Source organism: Mus caroli, unplaced genomic scaffold, assembly GCF_978045245.1.
Source record: "Mus caroli unplaced genomic scaffold, Mus_caroli_1 scaffold_8, whole genome shotgun sequence".
NCBI lineage: Eukaryota > Metazoa > Chordata > Mammalia > Rodentia > Muridae > Mus > Mus caroli.
The window spans coordinates 101,435,334-101,452,582 of NW_028227263.1; the positions used below are offsets into that span (position 1 = coordinate 101,435,334).

Below are 17,249 nucleotides of genomic sequence, written 5' to 3' on the forward strand. Positions count from 1 at the left end.
AAACCCTGCATACTTTCCCCCAAGCCATCTCTTTCCTCAGATGGAGGTAACTGCCACATACTGTCCCAAGTGCTTCTTCTCTATAGCTGAGCCTAGTGCTTTAGGCCTGTGATCCTTGCCCTTAGGGTGTGGAGGCAGAAGGATCGGTATGGGAAAACTGTTTCAAAAACAAAACCTCTAGATTCCAATACAGAACAATGTAATGCTATATATTGGGGTTTTGTTGGTTTTTTTCAAGACAGGGTTTTCTCTGTAGCCCTGACTGTCCTGGAACTCGCTCAGTAGACCAGGCTGGCCTCAGATCCTCAGGGATCTGCCTGTGTCTGCCTCTCAAGTGTTGGGATTAAAGGTGTGGACTTCTGCCACCACCCAGCTTTGCTATGTAGTTTTACAGTATTGTTCAGGGAATACAAATGTGTAAAAAGGTCTGCATGTTCAGTACAGAGAACATTGCTTTCAGTCCGAGTTTGGCAAATTCAGAGGGTATAAATGATGTAGAAGATACAGGGAACAGGAAAAAAAAAAAAAGATACAAGGCACTGAACAATGCCTGGAATTGGCTGCTTCCACTTAAAATGTTTTAAGGTACATGGCCTGTGTTCCCACATTCTCCAGGGACTGAGGCGAAAAGCTCACTGGAGCTCATAAGGTAGCCTCAACAAAGAAATTGTTCATTTTGTTTGGCCTTTGTCCCTCATTTCTTTTTCTCTGCTGGGTAGAACCCTTGTTACTTGTATGAGTCATGGCTTTTTGTAGCTCTGGCTGACCTCAAATTCTCTATGCTTCTATATCAGCCTCATGAGTTCTGCACCACACACCAGGGTCTGTGGATACAGTTATGTGCACCACACACCAGGGCCTGGGTAGTTTTTCCTTCTGGTTCTTGGTATTGGTAGTCACCTACAAGGATTCAGGAGCTAAACTGCTAGCATTCAAACCCTAGCTTGAGTAGCTATGGTCTTAAGCAGTTTATATCGTAAGATTATATTGTCTATCTTGAAACTTCTTTTTTTAAGATTTATTTATTATTATATGTAAGTACACTGTAGCTGATTTCAGACACACCAGATCTCATTACGGGTGATTGTGAGCCACCATGTGGTTGCTGAGATTTGAACTCAGGACCTTCAGGAAGAGCAGTCAGTGCTCTTACCTGCTGAGCCATCTCGCCACCCCTCAAAACTGTTCTTTGTGCTAGAGGCATGGTTAAGTGGTAGAGCACTGCCTGACATTCAGGAGTCCCTTTGTGTTCCACACCGGTACCATCTCAAAAGCAAACACCCCCACACACACCCCACGAATGTGTAAATCCACAAACAGTGTTTGCAGCAGTGTCAGCCACCAATTTGGCATATGTCATAAAAACATTACTTGAGCTGGGCAGTGGTGGCGCACGCCTTCAATCCCAGCACTTAAGAGGCAGAAGCAGGTGGATTTCTGAGTTTGAGGCCAGCCTGGTCTACAGAGTGAGTTCCAGGACAGCCAGAGCTACACAGAGAAACCCTGTCAACAATTACTTGGACTTCAAACCCTCTGCTACAGTTGTACCTATACCAAGTTTCCTATGGCAGGCAGGATAGTCTTAAATGTTGTCCATGAGTACTGCCCTATCCTTTTTGTTAGCTGAGGATGCAAAAGACAGTGTGGCCGGTGGGTCCTCCAGTTCCTGGTACCCCTGACATTCCTACCCATTTTTTTTTTGTTCTGCAGGTTTGGGGCGCCTGCCCCCCGCTAGGACAGATCTAGAGGGGGTCTCCCCACCCAATGGGCCTGGCCAGGGCCCTGCGCCGCCTGAGCGGCGCGCTGGAGCCAGGAAACAGTCGAGCTGGCGATGAGGAAGAGGCGGGGGCCGGGCTGTGCCGCAATGGGTGGGCGCCTGGGCCGGTAGCTGGGAGCCGGCGCCGCGGGCGCTTCGTTAAAAAAGATGGGCACTGCAATGTGCGCTTCGTGAATCTGGGCGGCCAGGGCGCGCGCTACCTAAGTGACCTGTTCACCACATGTGTGGACGTGCGCTGGCGCTGGATGTGCCTGCTCTTCTCCTGTTCCTTCCTCGCCTCCTGGTTGCTCTTCGGCCTGACCTTCTGGCTCATAGCCTCGCTGCACGGCGACCTAGCTGCCCCACCGCCACCGGCTCCCTGTTTCTCGCAAGTGGCCAGCTTCCTGGCTGCCTTCCTCTTTGCACTGGAGACACAGACGTCCATAGGCTATGGTGTGCGCAGCGTCACCGAGGAGTGTCCAGCTGCTGTGGCCGCTGTGGTGCTGCAGTGCATCGCAGGCTGTGTGCTCGACGCCTTCGTCGTGGGTGCAGTTATGGCCAAGATGGCCAAGCCCAAGAAACGCAACGAGACACTAGTCTTCAGTGAGAACGCAGTGGTGGCTCTGCGAGACCACCGTCTCTGCCTCATGTGGCGGGTGGGCAACCTGCGACGCAGCCACCTGGTGGAGGCTCACGTGCGGGCCCAGCTGCTGCAGGTGAGGGGGGGTAGTGTGGGGGATAGAGAGGGGATCCAGATGCTACAGGTGTGTGCCGTGCGTGTGTGATTAGAAGAGGAACGGTTGGAAAGTGTGGGAAGACCCCTTGTCCTGGAAGCTGCCTGATAGGAGTTTACTGAGTGCTCTAGACACCCACTCCGCTGCTGCTGCTCCTGCAGCTCCCAGCAACATTAAGGCAGGGAAGTGCCTGTGCAGCAGCCTGAGATGTGTTGAGTGGGTGTTGGGGACTGTGAGGCCTTGCCACTGTCCAGGGCACAATTCCCAGGAGAAAGGATGACAGAAACTCAGGAGTTGGGTCCCAGGCTCTCCCACCCATCTCCTGCCCAATAAGTAGAGCACCTAGGCTAGAAACAGTCCCAGCATGAAGCCATTCTCCCCAGCCCCTGGGACAGCAACCTCCTCCAAGCACTGCTGTAGAAGCTTCTATGCTCCTGACTTGGGGCCACATTGTTCAAGTGGCTGGGTCCCCAACAAACCATTGAGTTGCAGTCAGCATTAGCCTAGTAGAGGTTGCACTTGAGGTCAGATGAGCGGGTGGCTAATTGTGGGAAATGCAGCTTCCAGAAGCCCCTGGGGCACAGAAAAAGAGCCCCAACCATACTTGAGCTCCTAGCCCTTTAAAACGCCCAAGATAACCCAGGAGGTCACTTCTAGAGGTCTGTGGGGCAGCGACACAGCGTGAAAGACAGTCATAGGGTAGTAAGTAGGAGGCAAAACTCCTGACACACTGCCAGTACTGACACACACTTCTCCGTGTGCTCAGCCCTATACTCAGTGGGATGAGAGGCACAGCCGCCTGAATAGTTCCTGTTGGAGCCAGATGTACCCTGTACATCCTCCTGTCTCTCTCTGGGTTCCTAGCTCTCTAAGTCTCCAGGTCTCTTCTGCCTTCCCTCGCTCCTGAGTTTTGGTTGCCCTGGTGTTTGGGGTTTGTGTTCCCCTTTCCCTGGGTTTGAGTCTGTGTGCCTTTCTCCCGGAATCTGTCTGTCTTTGCTTCTATCTGTCCGTCCATCTGTCTGTCTGCCTGCCTCTGTGCCTGTCTCTGGATCAATCTCACTGTATTGCTCTTTGTTCTTTCTTTGTATCTTTGCTCCTCTCTTTCTGTAATCCTTGTTCACTTCTCTGACTCTGTCCTCTTGCTCCTGCACAGCCCCGTGTGACCCCCGAGGGTGAGTACATCCCACTGGACCACCAGGATGTAGATGTTGGTTTTGATGGAGGCACTGATCGCATCTTCCTCGTATCCCCCATTACCATTGTACATGAGATTGACTCTGCCAGTCCACTGTATGAGCTGGGGCGGGCCGAGCTGGCCCGGGCTGACTTTGAGCTGGTGGTCATTCTTGAAGGTATGGTTGAGGCCACAGCCATGACTACACAGTGCCGCTCATCTTACCTCCCAGGTGAGCTGCTCTGGGGACATCGCTTCGAGCCGGTCCTCTTCCAGCGTGGCTCCCAGTATGAGGTTGACTATCGCCACTTCCATCGAACATATGAGGTCCCAGGGACACCAGTCTGCAGTGCCAAGGAGCTGGATGAACGGGCAGAGCAGGCTTCCCACAGCCCTAAGTCAAGTTTCCCTGGCTCCCTCACTGCATTTTGTTATGAGAATGAACTTGCTCTGAGCTGCTGCCAGGAGGAAGATGAGGAGGAGGACACTAAGGAGGGGACTTCAGCAGAGACCCCAGAGAGGGCTGCCAGCCCCCAAGCTCTTACACCAACCCTGGCTCTGACCCTGCCTCCATGACACAGCTGAGGCCCACTTCCCCATATGACACCCCTTCCCAAAGATGACAGCTTCCTTCCAGCCTCTGATGGGAGTGGGACAGGGGTTTCTCAGGACCAGTGGCCTGCTGAGGTGACCATAAACCACGAGGATGTCTACCACAGATATACCACACCTTTATTTCTCTGCTCCATTCTCACTCCCGAGACCCCTTTATGAGCTGGATTCCCGAGGCTTACCAGAGCCGAAGGATCAGATTTCTGGACCATACAAGAGACAAGGCGTGGAGGCTGGATTTTGGTTGGACATCAGTGAGATACACAGCCTCACGGAGGAAAATGTCAATTTACACAGATCAAGAAACAAGGATTCAGGATCATCATAATTGACCAAAGACAGAACAGTGACTGGACCGTGTGTGGAGAAAAGGCCCACCAAGAAAGCCCAAGAGTTGAGATTCTCTTGAGTCTAAGTTGACACTGGGGATTCTAAAACAGGTTGGCTAGAGGAGAGTGGAGCTGCTCCAAAAACTACAAAGCTATGTTTCTAGAATACACAAAACATTGGTAGGTTTCTGAGTGTGGAAGGACTAAGCTGACACATTAAGGTTCCAGATCCTGGAGGACCCTGGAGGACTGGCTGTTTAGGGTCCGGCTAGAGGGGGTAGGTAGGTCTGGCTTCTCCATGATCCACAGGGTGAATTTTGTTTTTGTTTGAAGTGCCATTCTTAGAGCATCCAAAGGAATCAGGTTCTGTGGTTCAAGGCTGATCAGAGTCCGGGTGGGATCCTAGCTGTCTGTGATTTGCTGGCTCCGCTCTGCCTAGCAGGGCTGAGGACCACCACGACCTTGGGTGGCTTGCTATGGTTCTGTAATGCCAAAAGGAATCAAAACTCCAGAGACCAGCGCTGTCCTGTCCCAAAGCCTAGAAGTCCTAGTCACCTTCAGATGGACAGCTCTAGAAGGCAGACACTGCTCTGGGTGGAGCTTGCAAGCAAGAGCCTAGATGATCACAGAGCTAACGAATGGAAAAGGGAAGGAAGAGGCTGAGGCCAGCAAGCCCAAACTATTCTGGATTACTGTACCTAGTGATATGTGTCTCTTTCTCACAGATATTATACAGATGTGTATTATATATGATATAAATACAGATCTCTATCTTTTCTGTTTGTTCTGTAGTAAGATGTGAAAGACCCAAGCTAATTGGAGTCCTGCAGAGATCCGGGAAGGCTCACTTCATTTAGATCCCAGCAGCTACAAGTAACTTCAGGACTTTAGGCAAATCTCTCCTCTTGATGCTTCTGTTTTCCCTGTAACAACAACCACAGTTCTCCAAGGGCCCTCCTGGCAGGGTGGTCCTTCACCTTACAGAGGCTAAGATACAGTGTAGGTCCTGAGATTTCCTCTCCCTGCCCTCATGCTGAAACAGCCTTCCAGGAGTCGTGGAGAGGACACTGACTTGATGGCTGGATCCATGTATTTAGATTCAGAACGAGCCAAAAGCATGGGCTATCACCAGGGGCCAGTGTCACCATTTCCCTACTCCAGCTTAGGGGCTTGGGATGGGAGAGGCAGCTGTTGTCTCTAGGGTATATCCACTGTGAGAAGTGGAGGCGTTCACAGGGGAACCCTGTCACTGTATGAAGGCCCCGGAGCTCTGGCAGGGTGCCTCTATTTCTGAAATTGTGGGTCTCTGTTCTTGGCCTTTACCCATTGGTGCAGCCGCCTAAGTGCTCAGCAGGCTGATGGCCAGCCTCAGGGGAGGTGCCAGAAAGTGGAGGTGTCCTCACTCATGTTCCCTACTGGGAGCCAGCACCATCACTGGCACTGGCTTGCCTGAGTGCTGAGTCCACCCATCCCCTCCTCTGGTTCTCATCTTGCTTTATCCTTCAGAATCCCCAGGTAATGACCGGACAGGATTAATTAGCTGGCAGCTCTCCCACCTCCAAGTCCAGGGCAGGGACTGGGAACAAAGGAGACCATGGCGGAGAAGGATGCTAACTTGGGCTGAACAGGCAGGGACATGGGATTCTAATGAAAAGAGAGAACTGGGTAGAACTGGTGTACCCAGGGTCTCCACGAGGGAGGGCATGGGTCACGCCAGTCATAAAGGTCACAGAGGGGATTAGGAGGCTCCGTGACTAATCCAGAGGCTTACCCAAGCCCTGGCCCAGAATCTGCCCCCACCTGAGCAGCTCAGGGACACAAATGAGGACAAGACCTGGAAGCCCCATCATGGGCCTGGGATTTACAAGTGTGCCGGAGTCCCCATCACACAGGCCCCTCACTGCTTTCCCTGTAAAGAGGAGAATTCTGTGTGGAGGGATGAGTTTAAGAAAAGCAGTGAGCCGAGCAGTGGTGGCCCACGCCTTTTAATCCCAGCATTTAGGAGGCAGAAGTAGGAGGACTTCTGAGTTCGAGGACAGCCAGGGCTATACAGAGAAACCCTGTCTCGAAAAGAAAAAAAAAAAAAAAAAAAAGGGTAGGAGTGTGGGGACTGAAAAGGTTGGATGGAAGGAGGACTTTAAGCACAGGGTCTTGGAGAGTTGACAGAGTGCCAGACAGAAGATTCTGAGGAAAAAGGGGTGTCTTAGGAGAATGCCTGGGGAAGGCAGGATTTTAGGAAGAGGAAGCTAAGAGGGAGAGTTTAGGAGAGAGGAAGAGCCTCCGAGCATTCACGGTACCCAATACCATAACATTTGGAAGAAAGAATGCTTTTATTTACCATCCTTTGATTCTGAGGAGATTTGAGGTGTGTAGGAAAGTCTCATGTAGAGGTATGAAAAGGGTTCAGAGATAGCGACCTGCAGAGAAGTACCCTGAGAAAGGAGGCAAAAAGACCGACCTGTGTGGCTCTCAGTTGCTGGGCAACCACTGCGGTCAAAAGCTAGCGAGGAGGGCCAGGAGGTGTGGCTCGAGCTGCAACCCAAGGTTGAGACCCCACCCTTGACAACAAAACTAACAAAGCACCGCCCCCTAACAACGAATGCCTGGTGGGGGGGTAGGGTTAAGTACCGCTAGTCTGGCTTGTGCGCAGGCGCAATCTTCCCTCTTCATGAAGCCACACCTCCTGGTCACTTCTTTTTCAGTTTTCTTATTGGAGGATAAAGCTGCCAAGGATTTTCCTTTGTTTCGGAGGTGGGACCGAGCACACTACCCACAGTCCGATTGGTCAGGCTAGCAGTCCATTGCCAGCTGTACGTGCCTGCATCTCCTTCTTGTGTGCCTATTGGTCCTGGAAATTATCTTGTGGGGCTGGGGGGCGGAGCATTCTGGGAGACCCGCAGCAGATTGGGTGGTGTCAAAGTAAGGGGCGGGCCCCACCGGCCGGGCGGTTGGGCCGTGAAGGGAGAGTCTTTTCGGCGCTGAGGACGGGCGCTGAGGAGGCGGCGGTGGCTCCTGGGGCGTTTGAGCGGGCTCACTCGAGCCCGCGGGCCGACGCGGACGCAGGCCCAGCCGGCGGAACCGCCCCGGACTCCCCGCGGGCCTTCCTAGCCGCCATGGAGGACGGTGTCTACGGTAGGCCGGGCGAGGCGGGCGGGCGGGCGGAGCGGCTCCCAAGCCCCGCCGCGGACAGCAGGGCAGTGGCGAGGCTTCTTTCAGCGCGCGGGACGGGCTTCCGGCGCGGCCGAGAGCCGGGGGTCCCGGGCCATTGTTTGGGCCGAGCCCGCTTCCGGCGACGGCGGGCGGGGCGGGGCGCGCAGCGGGGCGGGGCGTACACCCGCGGGAGCGGCGGCCTGGCTTTCTTCCTGCGGACCTAGGCTTAACGCGGTCCTTTCCGACCCTGACCCAGGATCCTGCTGCCGTAGCTTGTCTCTACAGTGTACCCCAGATCCAGGCCACGGTGTCCTCTTGGCGGAACCAGAACCTCGGTTCTTTTCCAAGAAATGCACCCAAGATTCAGGACCCCCAACTTTCCCATCATGATGGAGCCAGAATCTGGCCCCCTTACGAGAAATGCACCCCAGGTTCATGCTAGGATCCCTACAGTGGTGGATCCAGAAGCCGGAGTCCTGGTGTCTTTCCAAGATTTGCATCCGAGATCTAAGACCCCAAAGCCCTTTTGATGATGAAGCCATGAGTCCAAGGCCCTGTGTCCTTCCAAGTAATGTTTCCAATATCCAAGCATCCTGTTCTACTGTGTTGGGACCAAGGAGCCAGGGCTTCCAAATAAGCATCTAAAATTCAGACTCAGGAGTTTCTAACTGTGGTGATGGGTCCAGGATCCCAGGGACTAGTTGCCTTTCAAGTAATTGGCCCAGAAATTCATCCTCAGACCTATGAGCTGGGATTCCTAGGCACTTCTGCCACAAGCTAAGGACTCAAGAGTCTTACCCCCTCTCCTCAGACTTCTGGTACCCATTCCTCTTCTGGACAGGAATCCAGGCCCCCAGCCCAAATCCTTTCTCAGGATGCAGGAGTCCTGACCCCCAGAACTAATTTATTGACCCTGGTCCCCAGAGCCCCCAGACTTGACTCCAGAGGAGCGCATGGAGTTGGAGAACATCCGGCGGCGCAAGCAGGAGCTGCTGGTGGAGATCCAGCGCCTGCGAGAAGAGCTAAGCGAAGCTATGAGCGAGGTGGAGGGTCTGGAGGCCAATGAGGGCAGGTGAGGCCTGTGGGCACTCATGGGACATGGGGCTTAGCCAGGGCCCTGGATGCTCAAGCATTGGCCCTTGGCTGCTCCCCACCCTGCTTTTGCAGTAAGACCTTGCAGCGGAACCGGAAGATGGCAATGGGCAGGAAGAAATTCAACATGGACCCCAAAAAGGTTAGTGGGGGAGATACTCTGGCATGGTTCTCATATCCCTGGTTCTAGAAGTGTTAAGACAATAGGTAGCCTTTAGACAGCAGACTCTGGATCCCTACGCATCTGTTCCATGATTATCTGTGTACTGAGGGCCTGGCCCTGTGCTTTGCAATGCTGAGAATCCTAAGACCCTGTCATAGCCTCAGGTATCCCCTAGATAGAAGTGCTAACAGTTCAGGGTGAGATAGGGCAGTAAGAGAGGGGTTTTCACGACACAGGAAGAGCCAGAAATGGATTCCATGTTCATGGCTTGATGGACAGGTGTCTGGTACCTTCTTCATTTCTTTATTGTAATGTGTAGAGTATTCAGTTATCCTTCAAACCTGTTCCTTGCAGACCCGGTTGGACATGCTGGAATTAGCCTTAGAGGCTGAGGGACTGGGTTAGGGATGGTGCATGCGGAGCTCTGTGTAGGTGATTATGCTGTTAGGGTGAGGGGGCTTGGATGCTGAGGTTCGTGGGGAGCAGGAACCTCTGCCCTGGGCACACATCTGGCCCCCTTCCTCTAGGGGATCCAATTCTTGGTGGAGCATGAACTTCTGCAGAACACACCTGAGGAAATTGCCCGCTTCCTGTACAAGGGCGAGGGGCTGAACAAGACAGCCATTGGGGACTACCTAGGGGAAAGGTGAGCTGCCAGGCCTGGACCGTGCTCCCACTCTCATTAGCACCTCATGGGGTAGAGCAGGTCTGTGGCCTCCACTGGGTGGATACACTGGACTGACTGGCTCTTGGGGGAGCTTGAGAGTATTGGAAAGTGGTGCCTGAAGACATCCAGTAAGTCAGGGCACCATTTATGTTTGCGGTTACTGTTGAAGCCTGAAAGTTAGTGGCTTAACCAAGTGGATTGTCTGGAAGTCTGGAGCCATGGGGCAGAGTCACAGTATATAGAAACCCTCTGCAGATAACGTGAGTAAGTAGAAACTGGCAATTGCTTGTGAATGCTTAGATGAATGCCAGCTCTTGAGATAAAGGATTCTAAGGAGAACAGTTAAGAGAAGAGACCTTAGGTCCTCTGTGTGCTCAAAGATCTGACAGGCTGCAAGAGCAAAGTGTCCTATTCCAGGACCCAGCCTGTGGATGAAGTCAGGGGACAGGCGGAGCTGCTGTGGGGGAAGCACAGTGAACAAGATGTGACATTGTTATCTGTCCTATCACTCATCCTGATGTGACTGTCTCTCCCTCCAGGGAAGAGCTGAACCTGTCTGTGCTCCATGCTTTTGTGGATCTCCATGAGTTCACCGACCTCAACCTGGTGCAGGCCCTCCGGTGAGAACAGAAATGGCAGAAATGCCAGGGCTTTCTCAGCTGTGGGGGGGAGCCACACCAACAGAAACAAGCCACATTCACCTCAGGAAATGTCTCTCAAATAAGACAAGCCCGGGGTGGGGCCCGCTTTCCCGCTGTTCTCAGTGGATTCCCCTTTTTGACAGCAAAAGCACCTGTGACCCCCCGTCCAATTTATCAAACTTAGGGAGTGGAAAAAAAGGCTGTTTCTACATAGACCCACCAGAATCCTTGGCCAGAGTTTACAGATCTGATCAGAATACATGCCTATACCTGAAGCTACAGTTGGAGCAGAGAGATTTGGAATCTGTTTGGTTGTTTAGGGGTTGGGGTTGAGACAGCATTTCATTGTGTAGCCCTGGTTGGTCTGAAACTCTGTAAACCAGGGGCTATCCTTGAATTCACATCGAGATCACTTGCCTCTCTCCTGGGTACTGGGATTAAAAGTGTGTGCATCGCCACACCAGACAAGGTTTAGATAATGATTTGTCTGCTTTTAACAGAGATTAAGACGTGTTTTCCAGCCCTGAAACCTATGCCTAACCTGCCTCTCTCCATACCAGGCAATTCCTGTGGAGCTTTCGCCTCCCTGGAGAGGCTCAGAAAATTGATCGAATGATGGAGGCCTTTGCCCAGAGATACTGCTTATGCAACCCTGGGGTCTTCCAGTCTACAGGTAGGAGCAGAGGACAGGTGTGGACCTATGGTCTAAGGAAGGAGTGCTAGAGTCGGGATCACCAGATGAGAGGACCAGACAAAGGGTCCAGGTCGGTCATGGGCCTCACCAGCTGCCTCTTTTACCTGGTACAGACACCTGCTACGTGTTGTCCTTTGCCGTGATCATGCTGAACACCAGCCTTCACAATCCCAATGTCAGGGACAAGCCGGGTCTGGAGCGCTTTGTGGCCATGAACCGGGGCATCAACGAGGGTGGGGACCTGCCTGAGGATCTTCTCAGGGTCAGTGCTGTTCCCAGCCCCACCCTCTTCTAACCTTGTGCTCAGGGCTCTCAGTCTGTGAAGTGCCTGTCTGCTCACAGTGTGTGGATGTGGCCCTCGACTCTGTTTCCTCACCTGCTCCCAAGTTTCTGCTCTAGCCCTTGGTTGGTGTTCTATGTGTCCGCTCAGGCTTTGCGGGCTCTCTCTCCCGTCACCTCTGAGAACTTAACAGACTTCCCCATCATCATCCCTCCATCTTTCCCTCCCTCTTCCCATCTCTTCTGTGTTCTGTTTTCCTTTCTCTCCTGGAGAGTGAGCAGTTGATTTTCCTGACCCTTGAACAGAAGGTGGCTTGGGCCTGGAGTCGCTAACCTGTTTTCTGCCCCTCAGAACCTCTACGACAGCATCCGGAACGAGCCCTTCAAAATCCCGGAGGATGATGGGAATGACCTCACCCACACCTTCTTCAACCCAGACCGAGAGGGCTGGCTCCTAAAGCTGGGTACGTCCCTTCCTGAGCCTGCTGGCCACCTTGCAGGGACACTAGCGGCCTGGGTCATGACCAACCGTCCTCAGTTTTTGCACCTTTGAGAACCTCAAGTTTCCAAAACTGAAAAATGGGGCTGAAATCAAGAGCAGACTTGTCTATGTGCTGGGCCTGATGAGCCAGGCTCTTACCTCTCTTAGTAAAAATCTCCCAGGCCCAGGACAGGATCAGATGCTTGGCAGACGGCTCTAGACTTGGCCTTATTGTCGGCCCGCTGAATGTCAGCCCAAGGTGAGCCAACATAGGGATAACTTTGGGCTTCAGGCCTGCCTGAGGAGGGAACAGGAGTGATGTAGGCAGATGGTTTTAGATGACTCTTGAGTTCCCGGTTGGAAGTGTGATGGCACCGTGTTTTAACCAGCTGCTCAGTTATCCAGGGCCAGAGACAGTAACCAGGAGAGTTGTTCTGAACTGCAGGTGCTGTGAACCCTGAGGCTGATGCAGGCAGGATCTGGGTACTGGCCAGCCATTAGTAACTCAGGGGTCCGTGCCAAGCTGGAGGGATAGTGGCGGGGCTGCCTGGACACTGCTCAGGGCCAGAGCGTGAGAGCTGTAGCTAGGCTCTCCCCGCAGAGTGAGGGTAGACTCGGGCCTCACTTTCCTTGGGCTGGTCAGCAGTGGCTTTGGCATCCCTCCAGGCCTTTAGGTCCTGTCCTGCCTTGTTGATATGTGCTCACCGAACAAGGCACTGTGTCTTCACAGCCAGTGTGCTATCCTGGTGACTACACACGGCCCTTGCTGGGCAGCACCTGGCCCTGACCCCTTTGTAGGGTGCAGGGAAATTCGTAAGATGACAAAAGATCGGGTTCCTCGGCAGAGAGTGGTTCAGGAGGAGCAAGAAGCAACTTCCCCCAAGATGGGGCTCTGAGCTGCTCTGCCAGCAGTAGTTTCCATTTCTCATTTGAAGAAACTGAGGCTCAAAGGTGCCTTGCCAGTAAGATGCAGGAGTCTGCCATGGGCTTGATTCTGACCATCATGGCTGATGAAAACATCTCTACTCCCACTGGTTCATCCAGAGGCCATCTTGTCCCAGACAAGATATGGGTGGGTGGGTCTCCAGAGAGAGCCAGGGACTTGGTAAGAGCACACAGCTAAGATCTGGGTAGAGGTGTCAGGGCTATCCTGGCCAGGCTGAGCAAGGTGGGCAGGGGGAGGGCCTGGCTCCACCCCATGTAGATGTAACTGGTTTTCTTCCTCTCTCCCCCTCCCCTCTGCCTGTTCTCTTGCTGTGGCTCTGGCTCCCTATGCATCCCTTCCCTGACCCCCTATTTCTGTCGCTGCGATTCTTGGGGGCACCCCATCCCTCCGCCTTCCCTTCCACACCTGGTCCTGCCTGCTTTCTCGCTGTCTGCCCCAGGAGGTAGGTACCTGGTTTTCTTGCCCCGCCCCCACCCCATCAGAAAGGGAGGGGCTGCCTTGGCCCGGGGGAGGGGCTTGGGCCTGTGCCCACAGAATAGGCAGAACCTTTGGCCCAAGCAGGGGGTCCCCAACTCCTGGGGCCCCAGCAGCTTGTCCTTGCCTGCCTATCTTCCCTCACTGCCTCTGTCCTAGACCTAAGAACCCTACCTTTCCTGCTCTGCTCCCCCCCTCCCCAGCGGTTCCCCGCTGAGCCCGGCCCCTCCCACCCCTTCCCTTGCAGGGGGCCGGGTGAAGACTTGGAAGCGGCGTTGGTTCATCCTTACAGACAACTGCCTCTACTACTTTGAATACACTACGGTGAGGGTGGAGCCTGAGACTCCGGCCAGGATGGGGGGGGCAGGAGGGCAAGGGCACCCAGCTCTCCCTCTAAGGGAGTCCCTGGGGACCCATGTAACCTGAACTCTGCCTGTCAGGACAAGGAGCCCCGCGGGATTATCCCCCTAGAGAACCTGAGCATCCGTGAGGTGGACGATCCTCGGAAGCCGGTGAGGCCCACAAGGTGCCTGCCTGCCCTTAAACCTGTACCTCCATGTACTGACTCGGGGTCCTCTGACCTGCCCCTCCCTGTGTTCTAGAACTGCTTTGAGCTTTACATTCCCAACAATAAGGGACAACTCATCAAAGCCTGCAAAACAGAGGCGGACGGCCGGGTAGTGGAGGGGAACCACATGGTGTACCGAATCTCAGCACCCACCCAGGAGGAGAAAGACGAGTGGATCAAATCCATCCAGTAAGCCTCGTTGGACTGGACTCTGAGGCTGGAGGGCCGGGCCTGGGCTCAGGGCCTTGGTCCTCATCACACCTCTTTTTGCAGGGCTGCTGTAAGTGTGGACCCCTTCTATGAGATGTTGGCAGCAAGAAAGAAGCGAATTTCTGTGAAGAAGAAGCAAGAACAACCCTGACCCCTGTCCCCAACTCCATTATTTATTTTGGAGCTGCCCCGCCTGGGTGGCAGGACCCCTGGGCCCTGGGGCTGTGGATCCTGGTTCCCCATTTGGAAAATCACCACCTCTAGCTCCTGACTCCTTATTTGTAATTAACATGTTGGTAATCTTATTAATTATTTAATCCCTTGCGCCTGCAGATGCCCTCATTTCTTGGGTTTGGGAGAGCTGAGAACCCATTCTCTTTTGACATTTACCAGGACGCTGGGTTGCATACAGGCTGCAGGCAGGCACATCCCAGACAAGTCACTCAAGCCCAGAGAGAGTTTACTGTCTCGGTGTGGTATTTAGGCACAGCATACTCTTGCATGCGCTCTGCCCACCATGTTCATGTTGGACCTGTGCTCACTGGAGACCTAGCCTAGCACAGGAGACTAAGACTAGAACAACAAAGGACTGGCTCAGGAGGGAGCAAGTCCTGACAAGGCCCTGCGTCGGTCACTAGGAACCGGCTGTGCTGTCCATGAGTACCCCAGAGTACTAGAGGAGGGGGCACAGTGCTATCAAGAGGTACCTGGGATGCCGTTGTGACAGTGGCCTCTTCTAACCCCAGATCCAGCCTCCTGTGGAGGTGTGTGTTTCTGACTCGTGAGAGGGGATCTCGGTGAAGGAATAATGCTGAGTCCCCAGTGGTCCTGTCTTCCTGTGCTGCTGGTGGAATAGCCTGCCCACATTTAGCCTGGAAGCTTTTCTATTACTCTTCCTGGCCTGTGGTGAGCTTAAAGTCTGAATCCTGCCTCCTCCCAGTGTCAGCATTACAGACTGCTAGCTGCCTTGCCAGACATAAAGTGGTAGTTCTAGAGGAATTGCTTCTTCCCAGCATGCTTTACCACGCAGGCCTGACTGGGAAGAAAGAAGGCTGCTCCGGAGCCTTCTGGGAATTAAGATTCCAGGACATGTGTATTGGATTTGCAAACCCCTGTGGGTGTGTACCCCAACAGCACTGATCTGGGTATGTGGGAGCATCCAGGCTCTGTTTTAGGTGGGCTTTGGCTCAGGCTACGTGTCAGTAGACAGTGGCAGTCTTCACAGTGGCCGTCTTGTCTCCTAGGAGAAGGTCATGAATTACTATTCCCCTGCCCCCAGGGGCTGCTGTGAAATGGAGATTCCCAAATAAAACAACGTGTCACCCAAAGGGCCAGGGACGCACTGGGCAGTGAGCATCAGAGGTTCTTAACCACCCTTTCGCCTGTCCTGTCCACCTCGGGGTGGTGGGCAGCAGGGGGCACTGTCTGGGATCTGGATTCTACTTCCCCATTTGTAGGTGTCCCTGAACTTGGTTCTTGGTCTTTCACACCCTAGGACCAAGTTTTCTTGGCACAAGGGCTTGCACTGATTGACAAGCTTAAGGGGTGGATTTGAGCTAGATGGTGGCAAAGACAAGAGGGCAAAGGAAAACCTTAGCAGTAAGGCTTCTCACCCCAGGATCATTGCCTGGCAACTGGTGACTACCATCAGCCCATGTAAGATGGTGACTGGTGTGGCTAAGGGAGGCAAGAACAGGTTATGCAGGCCTGCCTATGAGAAGCCAAGGCTGAGGCAGTGTGTCTAAGTGAAGTGGTTGTGGTGATCTGAGAGTGAGTAGAGGCGAAGGTGGGAAGGGATGGGGAGGTCTGCAGTCTCGGGGACCCAGTGACTGAAGGAGGAGGGAGTGGAGGAGCCACCACCGCGGGCCCAGGGCTGTGATGATCAGCACACTTGATTGCAGATCTCAAGGGAACGTTGGCCACACTAGGCTGCAAGTGTTTGTGGAACATTCAGGTCATTGCAAAATGCTTTAAGCTGCCCTTCAAGCCAAGTGTCAGGGGAGGGGGACTCATTTCAATCCATGTGCTAGGTGAGGTGGAAGAATTAAGGTGTTCAAAGCCAGATTGAGATATGTGAGACCACGACCTTCTGGGTGCCCACCAACATACCCACACACATAAAAAGTCCCCAAAGTGGGTGTTTGGACAGAAGGCCACAGAGGGTGCCATGTGGGGATGAATGCAGAGTGGGGCAAAGCACAGACAAGCCAACGGAGTGCCAACGGTTACCTGAAGCCAGGCTTGCAAAACACGGAAGAGATTTTTCCAAATACTGATGTCGATGGTCTTGGTCTTGTAGCCTCCACAATTGTGAAGCAGTAAGTTTCTGTGGTTGAAGATAACTGAATATGAGTTTGTGGGGTGAGGGCTGGTGCGATAGTATACCCTCCTTCAGACCAGGGGTTCTGATCCCAGGTTCCTCCCTCAGACGCAGCGGTTCTGGCCCCAGCCCTCCTCCCTGGGGATTAGACCTTTAACCTTGCTCCCTGCAACTGGGTAGGACATTAACATCTCAGACTTTGGATTGGCCTGGCTCTCACCAGGGATCTGGCCCTCTTCACTCAGACTGAGGCATGAAGGTCCTGTCCCTCCCTCATAATCCACCAGTTCAGGCCACAGCCTTCTCTCCTCAGACCTAAAAATCCTGGCCCTTGCCAGGTGTGGTGATGCCTTTAATCCCAGCATTCAGGAGGCAAAGGCAGGCTAATCTGTCTCTGTGAAGTAGAGGCCAGCCTGGTCTACACAGTGGTTACAGGACAGCCAGGGCCACAGACAGATCTTGTCTCAAACACACAGATACACAGAGTGAGACAGGTAGACAGCACAGGTCCTAGCCCACCTCTCTTGACTTGGCATTAGGTCTCTAACTCTCATTCTTTGAACTAGGATGCCAAGATCCAGCCCACTCTACTACCATGATTCCCTCCCCAACCTGGGCAGACCTGCCTCTCAATCATGTCACTGCTTGCCAGGCAGCAATCCAATCCTATGATGGGGAAGGAAAACCCTACTGTAGGGTTTTCCTGTGACAACTTCCACCCTGTGTCCTGTCACCCCTATATACCATCCTGCTTAAACCCACCCCTCACTTTGGCTCTCTTCCACAATGTAAATTCACTCCCTTCATGTAAATTCTGATCCCCAAGTGTAGAGGACTAGGACGAGGGACCCAAGCCCAGAGACACCAACAGCCTAGCCACTGAGAAGCTAAGGACCAGGCAGCCATGGGAGGGAGGGAGAGAGGGGACAGGGACAAGACCCAAGTATAACTAAGGCAGA

At 53.5% G+C, this 17,249-nt stretch overlaps 2 protein-coding genes across 3 annotated transcripts; both read left to right on the forward strand.

Moving 5' to 3' along the window:
* The first annotated feature begins 1,764 nt into the window (after positions 1 to 1,764).
* Kcnj14 (potassium inwardly rectifying channel subfamily J member 14) lies at positions 1,765 to 5,268 on the forward strand. Its single transcript, XM_021168897.3, has 2 exons — positions 1,765 to 2,472; positions 3,644 to 5,268. Exons 1-2 carry the CDS (start codon positions 1,765 to 1,767, stop codon positions 4,238 to 4,240), a joined length of 1,305 nt encoding a protein of 434 aa, XP_021024556.1. The 3' UTR covers positions 4,241 to 5,268.
* A 2,261-nt stretch (positions 5,269 to 7,529) lies between these two features.
* Positions 7,530 to 14,302, forward strand: Cyth2 (cytohesin 2). 2 transcript variants are annotated; one of them, XM_021167857.3, is made up of 12 exons: positions 7,530 to 7,737; positions 8,680 to 8,827; positions 8,923 to 8,989; positions 9,538 to 9,656; positions 10,217 to 10,297; positions 10,879 to 10,991; positions 11,126 to 11,274; positions 11,644 to 11,755; positions 13,440 to 13,516; positions 13,633 to 13,704; positions 13,795 to 13,949; positions 14,034 to 14,302. In XM_021167857.3, exons 1-12 carry the CDS (start codon positions 7,719 to 7,721, stop codon positions 14,119 to 14,121), a joined length of 1,200 nt encoding a protein of 399 aa, XP_021023516.1. In that variant the 5' UTR covers positions 7,530 to 7,718; the 3' UTR covers positions 14,122 to 14,302. The 2 variants fall into 2 exon arrangements, with proteins under 2 accessions (XP_021023516.1, XP_085697852.1); XM_085841726.1 differs by lacking the exon at positions 7,530 to 7,737 and adding an exon at positions 7,937 to 8,323.
* The last annotated feature ends 2,947 nt before the right edge of the window (positions 14,303 to 17,249 follow it).

Bases quoted from the DNA above. Each gene is read 5' to 3' on its own strand.
- Kcnj14 (XM_021168897.3), top strand. From the start codon at position 1,765: ATGGGCCTGGCCAGGGCCCTGCGCCGCCTGAGCGGCGCGCTGGAGCCA. The intron at 2,473-3,643 runs GTGAGGGGGGGT...GCTCCTGCACAG, and splicing joins TGCGGGCCCAGCTGCTGCAG to CCCCGTGTGACCCCCGAGGG.
- Cyth2 (XM_085841726.1), top strand. From the start codon at position 8,176: ATGCACCCCAGGTTCATGCTAGGATCCCTACAGTGGTGGATCCAGAAG. The intron at 9,657-10,216 runs GTGAGCTGCCAG...CTCTCCCTCCAG, and splicing joins GGGGACTACCTAGGGGAAAG to GGAAGAGCTGAACCTGTCTG. The intron at 11,756-13,439 runs GTACGTCCCTTC...CTTCCCTTGCAG, and splicing joins GGGCTGGCTCCTAAAGCTGG to GGGGCCGGGTGAAGACTTGG.